General features: G+C 38.1%; 1 protein-coding gene across 1 annotated transcript in view; it reads right to left on the bottom strand.

Moving 5' to 3' along the window:
• Window positions 1–14,664, bottom strand: part of MEGF10 (multiple EGF like domains 10) — a 973,700-nt gene that overhangs the window by 288,118 nt on the left and 670,918 nt on the right. Inside the window, exon 10 of the mRNA XM_044060794.1 lies at window positions 2,317–2,491. Within this exon, the coding sequence (XP_043916729.1) occupies window positions 2,317–2,491 (175 nt within the window). The remainder of the gene's footprint in view (window positions 1–2,316; window positions 2,492–14,664) is intronic.

Below are 14,664 nucleotides of genomic sequence, written 5' to 3'. Positions count from 1 at the left end.
TTAATCATGCGTTCATCAAGGAACTCCTTATTTCACCTCACTTTATACATTCTGGTACTGGGACTGCTTTAATAACAGCAGTAGTGGTAATACTGCCTGATTTACTATTTTACTTATTTATTTAACATTTGTTTACTGGGAAAGTCTGACTCAGACAGTGCTCATTATCAGCAGATGCCTGGGGAGAAATGCTCCAGACACATGCCTTTAGAATGTGAGAGGAAACCCATGCGAATGTAAAGAGGACATACAGACTCCACAGAGAAGGCACCCTGGCCAAGAATTGAACCTCTTGCTGAGAGCTGACAATGCTAACCATTGCACCACAGTACCACCCAGGTCTTATTTTAAAATAACACACAAGGATGAGTACCAGTGCAAATCCCTTGTTCCTTTAGAGTTAGCATGTCTGACCTTCCACGACTGTAATACAAATAGAATTACTAACCTATGGAAATCCTACTGTCACTCAGAACTATTACTTTCCCGTGGACAGGAATGCACCCCCAAATGTCTATTGTTTTGCAATTTACTATCTCATCAGTGTGACTAAATTAATTGGCTATAGCTTTGCTAGAAAGAAATTTCTTTCAAAAGCTCACACTGGGGCAGTTGGAACCCAAAACTTTAATATTTTCAATGGAGACACTTGAAATGAGAAGATATAATAAATGTGCTAAGAAAAAAAAACAGCACAGGAGAACAAACTGATCAAATGATACACCTGTTTTCAGTATAAATTTTCTTTCCAGCCTTCACTTCCTTTTTTACCTCTGTGTTCTACCAGAATGTTCCATACCATGCCTTGATATACTAGAGCATATACAAGGATGTGCTACCTAACTCACTGTATCACATCACTTGGGACCAGTGCACATTAGAACCTTTTCTTCTATAGTTCAGTCAGTTCCCACACAGCAGGCCATGATCAGTGTACTGTAACAGTAGGTCCCATCCTTGTTAAAATATTCCAACTACTGCTCAGGTAACAACAATGTAACAATGTACCAAGCTTGGCAGCCACGAGCTGACAGCTACGACCTACATAACTCAAAAACTTTTAAATTTACTGTTCTCCTCTGTTGCACATACCAGTGAGAGCTACACTCTGCTAGTGTTCATTACATGTATGAAAATGAAACTGCTTTCTATTTGTGCTATATATACTCGTCGCTTTTTGACTTAGCATTTAACATATGTTTACATTGTGTCTTGTGGATGTAAATATTCTAATTGGATGTTCACTTAGGTCAGTTTTCAGGATTACTCAAGAAATGGAAACCTTAGAAATGAAACACTCATCTCTGAATAGGATCACTTATCATTTTAGGCAAAACCCAGAAAAATGCTTGATGCTTCTATACTCCTGGCTTCTAAAAACACCTTTGGGTGTACCAGAGATGTTGAAACTGTAGCTTCTGCAAATGAAGTACAAATCAACGCAGGAGTTCTGTTATACTTTTGTCTGTAAGCACGTCACAGTAACTATTGAATGAAAGGAAATTACACTACTTGTATTTTTGCATGAACAGGAAAGCAAATGAATGGGGGCGGCCAAGGTGGTGCAGTGGTTAGCATTGCCGCCTGACAGCAAGAGGTTCTCCGGTTCGATCCTCGGCTGGGGTGCCTTCTGTGCGGAGTCTGCATGTCCTCCCTGTGGTCATGTGGGTTTCCTTCGGGTGCTCCGGTTACCTCCCACATCCCAAAGACATGCTGTAGGTGGATTGGACACTCCAAATTGGCCCTAGGTGTGAGTGCGTGTGTGCCTTCTGTGGAAGGTTGGGCACTGGGCTGGCAACTCGACACTGTAAAACTCCACTGCCAATCATGAGCGGACATGGTGATCCACTGTGGGGACCCCTAACCGGGAAAAGCCGAAAGAAGAAGAGAGAAAGAAAGCAAATGAAATTAAGATATTGCATCTCAGGACTGTCTCTTCCAACAGCACATTACTAAATAAATCGGTCCTGAATGCTTGTTTTACAGTCCTGTATGGACAAGTCACAAAAGACAGGTGGTTCTGCTGATTTCAATGTTTTGTTGCAGATTTTATTTCTAGTGTACCTTGTGGATAAAGATGGAAATCCCTGAAGTGGCTGTGCTTTAAATATAAATCGTGTTTTTAAATTCAAACCATGTTTTTTTGTATTCTGTCCCATTTGCTTGGGCTTGAAGAAGTATATTCATTATCACTTTCCATATGCAAAAGTAATTTCACATACTCTTGTCAGATTAATCACTCTGTTGTGATAGTAATACCCATTTAGTAAACAAGGACAAAAACACACCATGGCAAAACCAAGAGATGTTACTCACAGTAAATCCAGGGGCACAGATGCACGTTCCTGTCCCTGTGTGACAGTCTGCACCATTCTGGCAGCTGCAGATTTGTTGGCAGTCTTCTCCATAGAACCCTGGTGCACATGTTTCATTGCAGTACAGTCCTGACCAACCTGACTTACAGGAGCATTCACCAGACATAGGGTGACAGCTGCAAGAGAAAGGATGAAAAGGACTTAACTTCTTGACATGAAACATGATTCTTGCAACAAAAGTAATCACAAAATACGATTCTGACTGCTTAATTCAAGCACAATGTTAAGCCATCATTTATCTCAGAAATGCTGAAATATTTATATATATATTACACAGAGCAAGACAGATTTCTAATTTATGAAGGTCAGATATTACCAAATAAATAAAACTGCTGGATGCTTCTCTCAGTCAGTTCCTTTAACTTACTGATTCCTTCTTATTTCCTTTGTGTTAGCTACATATCTTATACTAATCTATACATGCCTTTTATCACATTCTCTTGGTTTTGTCTCAGCTTTATGGTCATCTGTCACATTTTCATGTGTTGTGGAAGTTCATTTCTTACAGCATTAAAAGAACAGTGACAGAGGTAAGCCAAGCTGCAGGCTTGAAACTGATGTAAAGCTGGACATTCATCCTGCCTTAACAGTGGCATTACTTTCTTCCCATGTTCTTAGCAGGTTAGCAGCTGGTCTACTACTACATCACACATAGTCATACACATACATACACACACACACACACACACACACACACACACACACACACACACACACACACACGAGAGCACGTGTGCACACACACACACTCTCTCTCTCTGGATTCACTTTACAGAGTGAGTAACAGCGACTTTGATACCTGCTACCAGACCAGCTGTCTCTACCTGAAACAGCAGCCTTATTGAACTGGGAAGCTGGCAGCTGCTGTGTACAGAGCAAATGGACATGATCAGCTGTGATGAGCCACATGAGTTAGGAGTGGACACAATGATACACTTGTATGATATTCAGGCTCATTCACTTCTTGTGCACTCCAAAGGACAATTTCCATGGCATAGTCAATGCATTGTGTAAGAAAAGAACTGTGTGTGAACCACCCCTGTGCTTAATAACGACTCATCACATTGCAACCATCTAAATGAGTTACCTGAAATTGTAGCTCTTCCACTAACCTTAGTCACATTTAGTGGTAGTTTTGCTGTCTAATGAGTGAGTTTATGCTAAAAGTGAAGCTGGATACTGAAGTCTTTGTAGGAGATGTGATTTAATGTATAGTAAAATTATTTTTTATCACTACAAAAAATGAATTGACTAAAATCAAAATATGCTTCTACTGCTTTTATGTATAGCTTAACAGTAGGCATGCACTGTTGTCTTTTTGCATTGTCATAACTTGAGTGTGAGATAAATCTTTATTTATTTAACATTTGTTTACCAGGAAAGTCAGACTTGGAATGAACCAATTTTCAGAGGAGACCCAGGGAGAAACACTCCAGATACAAACGCAGGGAGGACATGCAGACTCGACACAGAAGGCACTCCCAGCCGAGAATTGAACCGGAGAACCTCTTACTGTAAGGCGACAACACTACCACTACCACTGCACCATCCAAATACAATACATTGTACTTCAGGTTTAGGGAACGGGTTTCTTGGTAACTGGAGAAACATATTCCCTAATCCTATACTACAAAGTTGTTTAATTTATCATATGACCAGTCCCCACATATTCTATTTATATAGTTTTTTTCTGTTTTTGTTTATTACTGCTTTAATAAATGTTGTAATTTGACACTTTTTTCTGTAGAATAGTGATTTACATAGATTATGGATGCTTTCACGAATGGGCTGCCTCAGCAATGGCTTTCTATGGTTCTGGAACAAGATTTAGGCTTTTTATATTTGATAATTTGTGTTATTTTTTTTAAAAGAGCAGTGAAACACGTTAATATAGATTAGGATTATAGCTCGGTTATGATTTTTAGTTTAATGTTACATAGTGTAGATTTTCACATTCAGGTCCATTTTGCTGGTAATGCCATATTTTAGACTGACTGACTGCAATTGTAGTTTTGGTAAATTTTTTATGAATTTACTTTACTTTTTCAGTCTGAATGTGATACATGTCACATCTGTTTGATTTATGTGTGATATGAATTTTGTAGAATCTGTGTTTATATTTGTACATACACAGAGTGCAGTGCTTCATAGTTTTCTATAGTATTAATGGAGCTAAGTTACAGATCATAGGCGGAGCAGTGATAAATGCCTGGTGATGCAGAAAGAGTTTACTCAGCTCACAAACATTTGAACACACCCCATTATCAGTGCCGAGTAGATATACATATACAGATACATATACATATATTATGCACAAAATCATCTGCAAGGTTCCCTGTTGAAAAGATGAGACTTGTGATAAGCCCTGAAATGCTGAAAAAAAAAGACTGAAAGCACAGGAGGATCAGCAAATGCTGAAAATCACTTTTTACCTTTAAAGTTTCTTTTTTTTTTTTTTTTTGCACAGGCCAAGTCCCCCCCCCCACTTGATGTGGGGGAAAAGGATGATCTACACCCTTGACTATATGAATACCAACTCTGCGATCACTATGCCTCATAAAAAATAGATAACTGAGACATAGCAATGCAATCTCATTGTTGGTATATATAATTAGTAGGGGGTATAGGGGTGGAATTGGGGATGGGGACTTGTACCCAGCAAAAAAGAGTTTACTTTTTTTTTTTGATAGTATACATTTTGAGCATTTATGCTTGATAAGCTGAGGTTCACTATGTTGCTCTTTTGATGAAGCAACATACACCCATGTATATATATATATATATATATATATATATATATATATATGTGTGTGTGTGTGTGTGTGTGTGTGTGTCTGTGTGTTTGTGTGTTTGTGTGTCTGCATTTTCAGACTGTTTCCATGCTTTAATTATTATGTTATTTTAGTGCTCAGTGTGTTTACTTTTAAATGCTTAAACTCAAGCTTATTGTAACAGGGTAGGGGCAATCCTTTCTGAACACAGGGGTGCATTGCTAGTGATGGCAATACTGAGTTACAGATATCATCAACCCATTATTCATGGTGCTGGTCACACATTATCTGAAATACCACATTTTTTGGAGACCATATATATGAATGACATCAAGCTGTTTGACAGAGTTTAGTGTATGGTTACTGAATAGTAGGAAGAGTTAGAGGCATGAAACAGAAGGAAAATGCTCAGAGCACTGGGAATGTAAGTGCCGGAAAGTGAAAGACATATGAGAATGAAAAAAATATAGATGCTAATTCATGGAGCGAGGTCCTGGATAGCAGGTTTGATAGTGAAGCTCAGATTAAAAGACATTCAAAAGAATCTTAGGCCCATAATTGAGCATGATGCTCCCTTCTGCATATACCTAATGGGCACTTACACCAAAATCAGAGAGGTTCCAGAGGTTTCTTACTAAAAAATACAAAGCCTGCTCGACTTATGCAAACTGACTAAAGGCCCTATTCCTTCACTCCGTCTCATATCTTTTATTGAGAGGTGAGTTATGCCTGACCTACAAGGCATTCTGTGATCCAGCCCTGATGAAAATGCTACATATTTGCAACAGAAATTATACAAGGATTACATGTTCCATGTACTGAACCTTATTTGTGACTTTTAACAGAACTTGATGGAGAGACAGACTCGTATCTCAAAGGCTACTTCATCTTTGGAATAAACCTTCCATCTTTGTAAAACAAAGCCTGTCCCTCACTTTCTTCAAAAAGAATTTGGATAAATGGATGGAGAACCATAAATTCAATCCTGGGGTACTGGCTATGTCCGTTATGGACAGAGGCAGTCTGTAAATTGACTCATTGCTGCAACACCCAAAGACCCACAACCCTGATGCTACCCCATCCCTTATCTGGGGAATTAAGATATGACATCATATCCTGGGTATTATTGCCTAGGTTTCTAAAGGCTCTTGTGCTATTAACCTAGTAATCACCTATGAACCTGTGATCCTAGAACAAAATGAGAAAGGACAGCTAGCATTTCACTAACTGCAGGAGCTGGGAGATGCTATAAAGCAAATGTCATCTATTACTGGGATCGTCTTTTTCTCATGTTTGTAATTCATACGTACAGTTGTGAATACAATTACATTAACATTGTAAATGGGAGCTGTAAAACACAAGTCTGTTAAATCCATTAAACATCTGATGTCCACAATACAATTCTATGTTCAACTCCTTTAACAACAAGATTTGATTTTTTTAAAAGAGGTCAAATAATGACTAAAGTATGAATATTTCTAATGGGTAAGGCAATAAAAACTATATTAAAATGTACAGTTTTGGCTGCATATTTTCCATTTTTATCACTGCTTTTATCCTCCACTAATTCCTCTGCTGCTGCTGCCGTCTTCCATGTAGCTGAATGTTGCATGTATGCAGAAAAACTCAGAAATATCTGCCATGAACATACAACTCACACAACTAGTAGAGCAGTGATGAAGTTTTTCCATTCTAACTCCTACACAGTCTTTTAAGGTATTATAATGTACAGCATGGTATGGACTTTAAGAATCCCATAAGGCTAGGTCACGACTCTGTCTTACTTAGGCAGGTGCTACCAGTTATACTAAAGGGTATCGTTACTTTTGAAAACTCTTGTATACCTGTATGACTATCCCTTACTTTAGGTGTGCTAAAAAGACTCACTGAACCCACAAATAAACAACAATACACATTGTTACGTAAGCAGTAGGATCATAGAAATCACTGCATGACTGAATTTGGCTCATTTTGCAGCAACCGGTCAAACTTTGCATTCAGAACTGGGAGTATCTGGGTTTAAAAAATGCAACAACACTGTACAGTGAAACAAGAATCCACTACTTGACAGCAGCATCTTTTACATAAAGAGCAGTACTGAAAAATGGAAATGGAAAACTCATTTTAAATAATGAAATGACATGAAAGCACCAAATTTCTGCCATTATACGAAAGAAAATGAAAAACCACAGCAAGCCCTAAGAACATGAAATATCTAATTTCGGGTAAAACAGGATGCCAGCAGGACAGAAACAAGCCAGAATGATCAGTTACAAACAAAAGAATGATGCGAAGTAATACACTGCAACAAAAATGAATGAAATTCCAGAACATGCTTGCAAAAGCTGAAATTGCCATTTTCCAGATGAAACAACCACAATACTTTTGAGAACAGTAGAGGACTAGGTATTTTCAAAAAAACACTACTTCCTAACAGCTGCTGCATTTCCAGCGTGGCTTTCCACTCTGATAACACTACTACAGTCATTGCTTTTTCATGTTAACTTGGCAGAAAAGTTGAAAACACTAGGTACAGAAGTTTAATTTTTACAGCATCTATTTAGGATTATCCAAAGAGGGCAAAGAAGTCCAAGATGCAGTTTTCTTTCACCTGGAAGGTGATGATATAATAAAAGCATTTCAGACATTTAACTATACTGAAAGAAACAACCTCATTTAGTTGTCTATTGTCAGCTTAAAAATAACGGGCGTACATACATGTCATTTATTTTCCACTAGTACCAGGCTTCACATTAATCTACGGATGAATACATGATTGATTTAAGATGCAGAAATAAAGAATGTGAAATTGGCAATTTGCATTAATTTTTTTTTCAAGGCAGACTCGGATGAGGGATACAAAATGACAAACTAAGAAGTAATTTGCTTTGACACTGGAAAACAATTGTGTAGAGAAGCAGAGTTAACAAATATTCAAATTAATGTGGTTGCAGAAGACTTAGATATGAGTAACATTTAAAAACAAAGCTAAAGTCTGTTGGCAATGCACAGAATACTATTGTGACATCAAAGCACAATAATAAGAAATTCTTCAAACAGTATGGCAGCAAGCAAAATTTCAGTTATGCATGAAACAAATTATGCGGTTAGAACTGAGTAGTAGTCAGTTCATAAAAAATGACTTTTTGAGGTATTTTATCAATGCAACAAAAAAGTCTTGTTGAGCTTCTAATACAGACTGTAGACAGCATGACATTTCAACAATTTCTTATGGGTATGCAAGTCTGAAAAAAAAAGGATAGGAATGATTTTGCAAGTAGCTAATGCAAACAAAGTTAATGGCTGTGTAAATTTTAATTTAAATAATTATTTACTGACCTATATAAGGCAGACAACAACTTCTTTTGGAATACTATTGACTTGTGCATTGATGCTGTACATGCAACTTCTTCAATGGGCTAAGAAACTTAACAGTTTTGCCAGTGTTATGATCACTGAACTGCATAAAGGGTAACTTCATTACATTTAAACTAGACATTGGAGCTGAATGTAACTTTACTGAAAGGGCATATAGGCAAACGAGTATGAGAAATTCACTATTTGAGTCAAATGCTTCATTATTGATTTATGCTGGACATGAGTGGAAACCAGTGAGATACATCAACTATGTTGAGAATTTATAAACAAAGTGTATAGCGTATTAATTCAAGTTGTGTCTGCCAAGCAATAAAACTTCTAGGAGGGTCTGTATGTAATAAAACGAACAAGGGTCCAGTACCACAATAAAGTGCAAAAGTCAATTTTAATAACTAAATAAAGCTAAATACATGAGCGCTTTCGTCTGAGACACAGACTTCTTCAGATAAAAGATTTATCTGAAGAAGTCTGTGTCTCAGATGAAAGCGCTCATGTATTTAGCTTTATTTAGTTATTAAAATTGACTTTTGCACTTTATTGTGGTACTGGACCCTTGTTGGTTTTATTGGAGTGTTTTTGGGTCTACTGCGTTGGCTTTAAGGGTCTGTATGTAAACCAATGGACATAATGGAGTGTATAATGTGTAGATGCAGAAAGTATTACACTAGAGGATGCACTGTGTGTAGACAACAATTCACACTGTCACAAAGACATATTTCACACTGTTGCAGAAACAATGATTTAGTTGCAGAAGCAGTAATTTACACATTTATGCAGTGCATAGTGTTAGGTGCTGGCCTCTCATAATGATGGTTTGGCACCCAGGGCAGCTTATTTAATTAAAGACCCAGTTTTTGTGGTTTTTAGCATAGCCCCACCCCTTTCTAGTTGGCCACACCCCTTTACATTGGCCCCACCCATTCAGATGTTTCCAGCAGCTCCTTTTTGATTTGAAGCCATCAGCCGCCACTGTTGTTATAGTAGTACCAGGCCTCATAAGTTACTTACCAAAGAACAGTTTAGCCATCGAAACCAAATGAAAGACCTGTATCACAGACGCAAATAACAAAATCATGCACAGAGTCCTCAAGTAAAGAAGTCAGTTTCTCTAGTTTTAACAATAATGGACAGTTGTAACCATCACAAAGTAGAATGTTTAGTTCCAGTGGATTAGGTTGGGAAAGTAATCTTATTTCTGCAGACTCATACCCTTAAATGGTAGAGATGCTGCCTTAGTGCGGATCACAAAGTTGTGCATGCTCTAATAATTTATCTTTTGAAAATGCTTGGCCCTGAAGAATGGAATGAACAGTATTGCTTGCACTGCACTTCACCCAATTGGTTTCCTAATCTTTACAAGATTCTTGCATTCTCTACATCCAGGGCTCTGTAGCATGCTCATCTCCTATCAATGCACACTACAATATGTCATGCAACAAGTGAAAGGTGGATCCTAGCCACTGTCTTCTGTAATCAAAACCCCATAATAGGTTCATAGGTAAGTAGTAGGTTAGCTACCCTTGCAGACCATTTTAAGTTTAGCCAGTTTCCCTTACAGTCTTTAAGTTAACAATCCAATTTGGTGTTAGATTGGCCTTAGTGATCCCATGGTTGAAGATTATGTATTACTTATAGTGAAAATAACTGGGATCATATCACAGGTAATTTCAGGGGACCCATGGATGGGTTTAAAGTGTTTATTTATTTATTTTCATTTGTTTACCAGGAAAGTCCGACTGGCCAGAAGCCCATTTTCAGCGGAGGCCCGGGGAGAAAAGCTCAACACAAATACAAGCAATATACAATAATTAGATAGTACAACAGTATACATAGAGTAAGATGCAGAATACATATCTTCTAGTTAGTCTTTACAAAGTAGTATTTAATACAGTTTTCTACTAGATACAGGTTCAAAAAGAAACACACAAGCATTTCAGTGAAGATCATTGTAAGAAAAAATAAAGTTAGTAATGTTGTTGTTGTCTTTCGGCTTTTCCCAGTTAGGGGTCGCCACAGTTGAACTCCGGTCTGCTAATGATTAGCAGTAGATTTTCACGAACGCCGAGGTGCCAGCTTGATGTCCAACTTTCAACGAAGGCACGACCATTGTACATATTAAATAATAGTTATGACCACATGAGATTTCCTTTATATGTATTTATTTCTGAGTAGCAATAAACACTGAGGAGAGGGAGAAAATGAGATAAGGAGTGGACAGTGTATTGAGAGAGTTATAGATATCTTGTCAGTCAAGTGTGGCATAGAAGCAATGCCAGTTCTTGGATAGATGTTCAAATAGTAGTCATTTAAAACTGGTAGATTCAGATGTGTTTTGGAGGGTGTGGGGTAGACAGTTCCATAATTTGGCTATTTGATTTGAGAATAGGGCTTCACCGTGAGTGTTGTTAGCTTTGTTTACTGTAAGAAAGTTTCTGTCTGCAGATCTTAGACTTCATGGGTATGAGTAAGGAACAACAAGTTCCTTGAGGGATGGGCAACTGTCAGGATGGAAGATGATATTGTGTGTGAATTTAAGTTGGTAGAGATGAAGAAGGTTAGGTAGCTCGAGCCAATTTAATTTATGTAGAGCGATACAATGGTGGGTTTGGTGGGGTAGGTTGGCTGCGAAAAGGGGTATTTTGTTGTAGCAAGTTTCCAATTTGGTTATATCTGACATTTTTAAGTTGGTAAAGAGGGAAAAAGCATATAGGAGTGTAGAGAGGAGGAAGGTTCTGGATATGGCTAGTCTGGTATTGTCAGTAAGGAATGGCTTGCTTCTGTACAGTGAGCCAAGTTTGATGTGAATTTTCTTAATTATGGTGGCTATGTGTTGGTCAAATCTGAGTTTGTTGTCAATTGTCACTCCAAGGAGTTTTGTATGCTCAACTGTTAGGGTGACTGTGTTGTTTGCTGAGCAAATAGTGAAAGGAGGGGTGGTCGGTGATTGTTTGCTACTGGTAAATAGCATTAAATATGTCTTTCGGGGGTTGAGGATTAGTTGTGATTTACCTAGATATGTTTCTATATCATTAAAAACTTGTTGGGCTACTATTTGGAGGTCTCTAAGGTATCTGCTGAGCAGATTAAAGCTGAATCATCCATGTTCTGACCTGCTTTAGTGTGTGTTGTGGATGAGGCTAGATTATTGGAGAAAATGGTGAAAAGAAGAGGTCCTAGTATGGACCCTTGGGGGACTCCGACCAAGATAGGCAGAAGTGGTGAGAGTTTGGATTTCCGTCGCACTGCTTGTTGTCTGTCAGAAAGATAGCTTAGGAACCAGGAGGGGGAAGTCTTTGATAGGTTTAGTGAGGCAGGAGTACTAAAGAGTTTCTGATGGGAGACAGTGTCAAACACTTTTGATATGTCTAGGAAGATTGATGCTACTTGCTGGTTTGAATTTCTCAGTTGGTTGATGGTGTTAGAGAAATTATTTAGGGCTGTGTTGGTGCTATGTTTTGGTCTGAAACCATGTTGGGAGGGAGCGATAAGGTTGTGAGATAACAGGTATTGTAGTAATTGAGTGTAGATACATTTTTCCAGACTTTTGACATAGGGGAAAGGATGGCTATGGGTCTATAATTGTTTAATTCTGTTTTTTAGGAGCTACTAAGATGAGAAAACATACCTGAAAGTCAAAAAACATAAAACTGTGCACTAGCATAACATCTGGAAGATCCATTTATATGGATCCAGAAACTGTTCAGCATACCACAATTGCAGGAATATATAACCAATCACTAAACAGGGTCCATTCACATAGATAGATGTTGTAGAGGACTGTTTACAGTGCATCATTGTTGAGAATTATACCAATCAGTGCACATACACTTTAAAATGAGGCAAGAAACTGAAAAAAGTCCAAAATACTTAACAGGCTCAGTACTGAAACACAGAAGTACAGAAACTACCTAGACACCTAGAATCACAATACAAAAAGTATCTGTTGAAGGGTGCTCACAGCATAAATTCCTTTAAAGGTCACTACACTTCAGAACACGGCAAAACAATGAAGCGGTCAAGTGACTTCTTTCCCAGGGAAAGAATTTGCTGAACAGCCACTTCGCTGTTTTGCCTGTTCGCTCTATGTGTCGACGAAAATGCATTCGACATAATGCGTTTTCGTTATACTCATAGGAACCCGGGGAAAAACACATAAAATTGAGTAACGTACACAGACTCAAAATGGGTTAATTTGTGGGCAGCATTTGCCTATCTATGAACCATGTTTACTGCAGCATTCTGTTAACTTATGTAAGTGGACCATTGTAGGTCATAATTTACAATTACCTTTTGTAGGATGTTTATCACATGTTGATTTCCTTAAATGAAATAATCAGAGCTATGTGTTTACTAAAACCATAGAAGTGAATACTTCCATAAATTGGAGTTATGATTTAATACAGCTTTCCAATATATCTGTATCTTTGGATAATTTAAGGAATATAATGAATAATACTGAAATCCTTAGAGAGTATTTGGAAAAAAGAAATAAAAGTATTCTGTATTATGAAGCATTGAGCATCATTGCAAAAGATAAATTACTTAATTTGGCTAAAAAGACCAAAAAAGACACTGCTCACAGTTGGTAGGATATCTTTACGGGTTAGTCCACATCAGGAAAAGAAATTTTAAATTCGTTAATACATCCTGTAGTAGTAGTTTTAGGCATTATAGTCATATTAACTATCTGGAATTGCTATTTAAGTTGTCATTTGCGAAAAACATACAGAAACCAACAAATTATGATGGTTAACCTGAATAAATTGGAAAAAGTTTCAATCTGTTCAACTGAAGTCGAAAATGAACAGGCATTTTCCGCCTTTTAATTGAAAATAGGGAATTGTGAGATTTGATATATTCTGCTTTCAGCAGTGAACAAGTTAAAATGGCTTTCAGTGAATTTGTCTTAAAATGTAAAATAAATACTCTGCTTTTGGTGTAGAACAATTGCACATAGTTTATACTCTTGGCAAGAAGGCATATGGCCTGGCATTCATTGTTATTAGAAATTAGAAGTAAAATATTTTATCTTTATAAACTATGCAGTTTGTGAAATTTATTACCTACAAGCAGGTCAAGATGAATTCTTGTATGCAGCTGTCTCTCATCAACAGGACATGCAGGATAAGAGCAAGGCCGAGGAGTTATTCTTCAGGAACGGAAAACATGGGAAACTAACTGTCAAAAAACTGTCAGCAGACCACCTTCATGGGATTCTGGCATATTCCCTAAACTGCTGATGTAAGCTAGAAAGAGACTATAAAGTTTGGACTTATTTTTTTGTATGGGAGACATTGAGCCTTACAGTTGAGGCTGTAAAGCTGAAGTACGGTTTTTGCTACATATGTGTATCATTCATTGTTATACTAGATGCTACCTCATATGCAGTAAAGGAATGTCATATCAGATTGAACCGGCTCAATTGTTTTCATTGAGTAATGGTACAGACTACCTTTCGGTGTAGTAACATAAAATCTGAAGTAGCTAACTTCATTTGTGTAGCAACCTATGGGTATCGGATCCGACTTCGGATCCTAGCCGGCAGTTTTCAACAGCTTAGATCCGAGCTCCTAGCTCCTCCCCCTACCCATAAACCCCTGCCAACCCTGACTGACCTCAGATCTAGTTTGCCGTGCTTGTCGTCAGCAGCTGGGTTTTCGAGCTCCAGGCTTGGTCGTTAGTTTGTGAGGAAAAAATAGAAAAATGTTATTCTTTTCTATCCCTTTAGTGTGAGTGCGGTGTGTTTAGATCCCTTTGGTCTGTAAACCCTAGTGTTAACTCTATTTTAGTTATATTTTTTTCCCTCTCTCTCCCTCGCTGGTTCATCAGGGTCTGTGTGCGTGTGTTGGGGCCTAACAAGTGTGTCCTCTTTAGCTTAAAATGTCTGAGGCCCCAAAACCAATCTTTTTTAAATGCACCAAGTGTGGCAATAAGCTTTCACTGGCTGATGGCCACACTCGGTGTGTTCTGTGCCTTGGGGTTGGACACCTTTCCTCTGGGTGTTCCATCTGTGTGGTGTTCAACCCCAGGGCACCTAAGGACCGGAGATCCAAGCTGATCCTGGCGGTTCTCTTGCCCCCGGATTCAGCTTCGGCCTCTGGTCCTACCATGGCTTCCACCGCGGCTTCGGCGGCGGCCAC

This window comes from Protopterus annectens, chromosome 2.part0, assembly GCF_019279795.1.
Source record: "Protopterus annectens isolate FY-2018-M chromosome 2.part0, PAN1.0, whole genome shotgun sequence".
NCBI classification, from domain to species: Eukaryota; Metazoa; Chordata; order Ceratodontiformes; family Protopteridae; genus Protopterus; species Protopterus annectens.
Note: the sequence above shows the minus strand (reverse complement) of the source record. Positions and strands in the feature narration are given on the sequence as shown.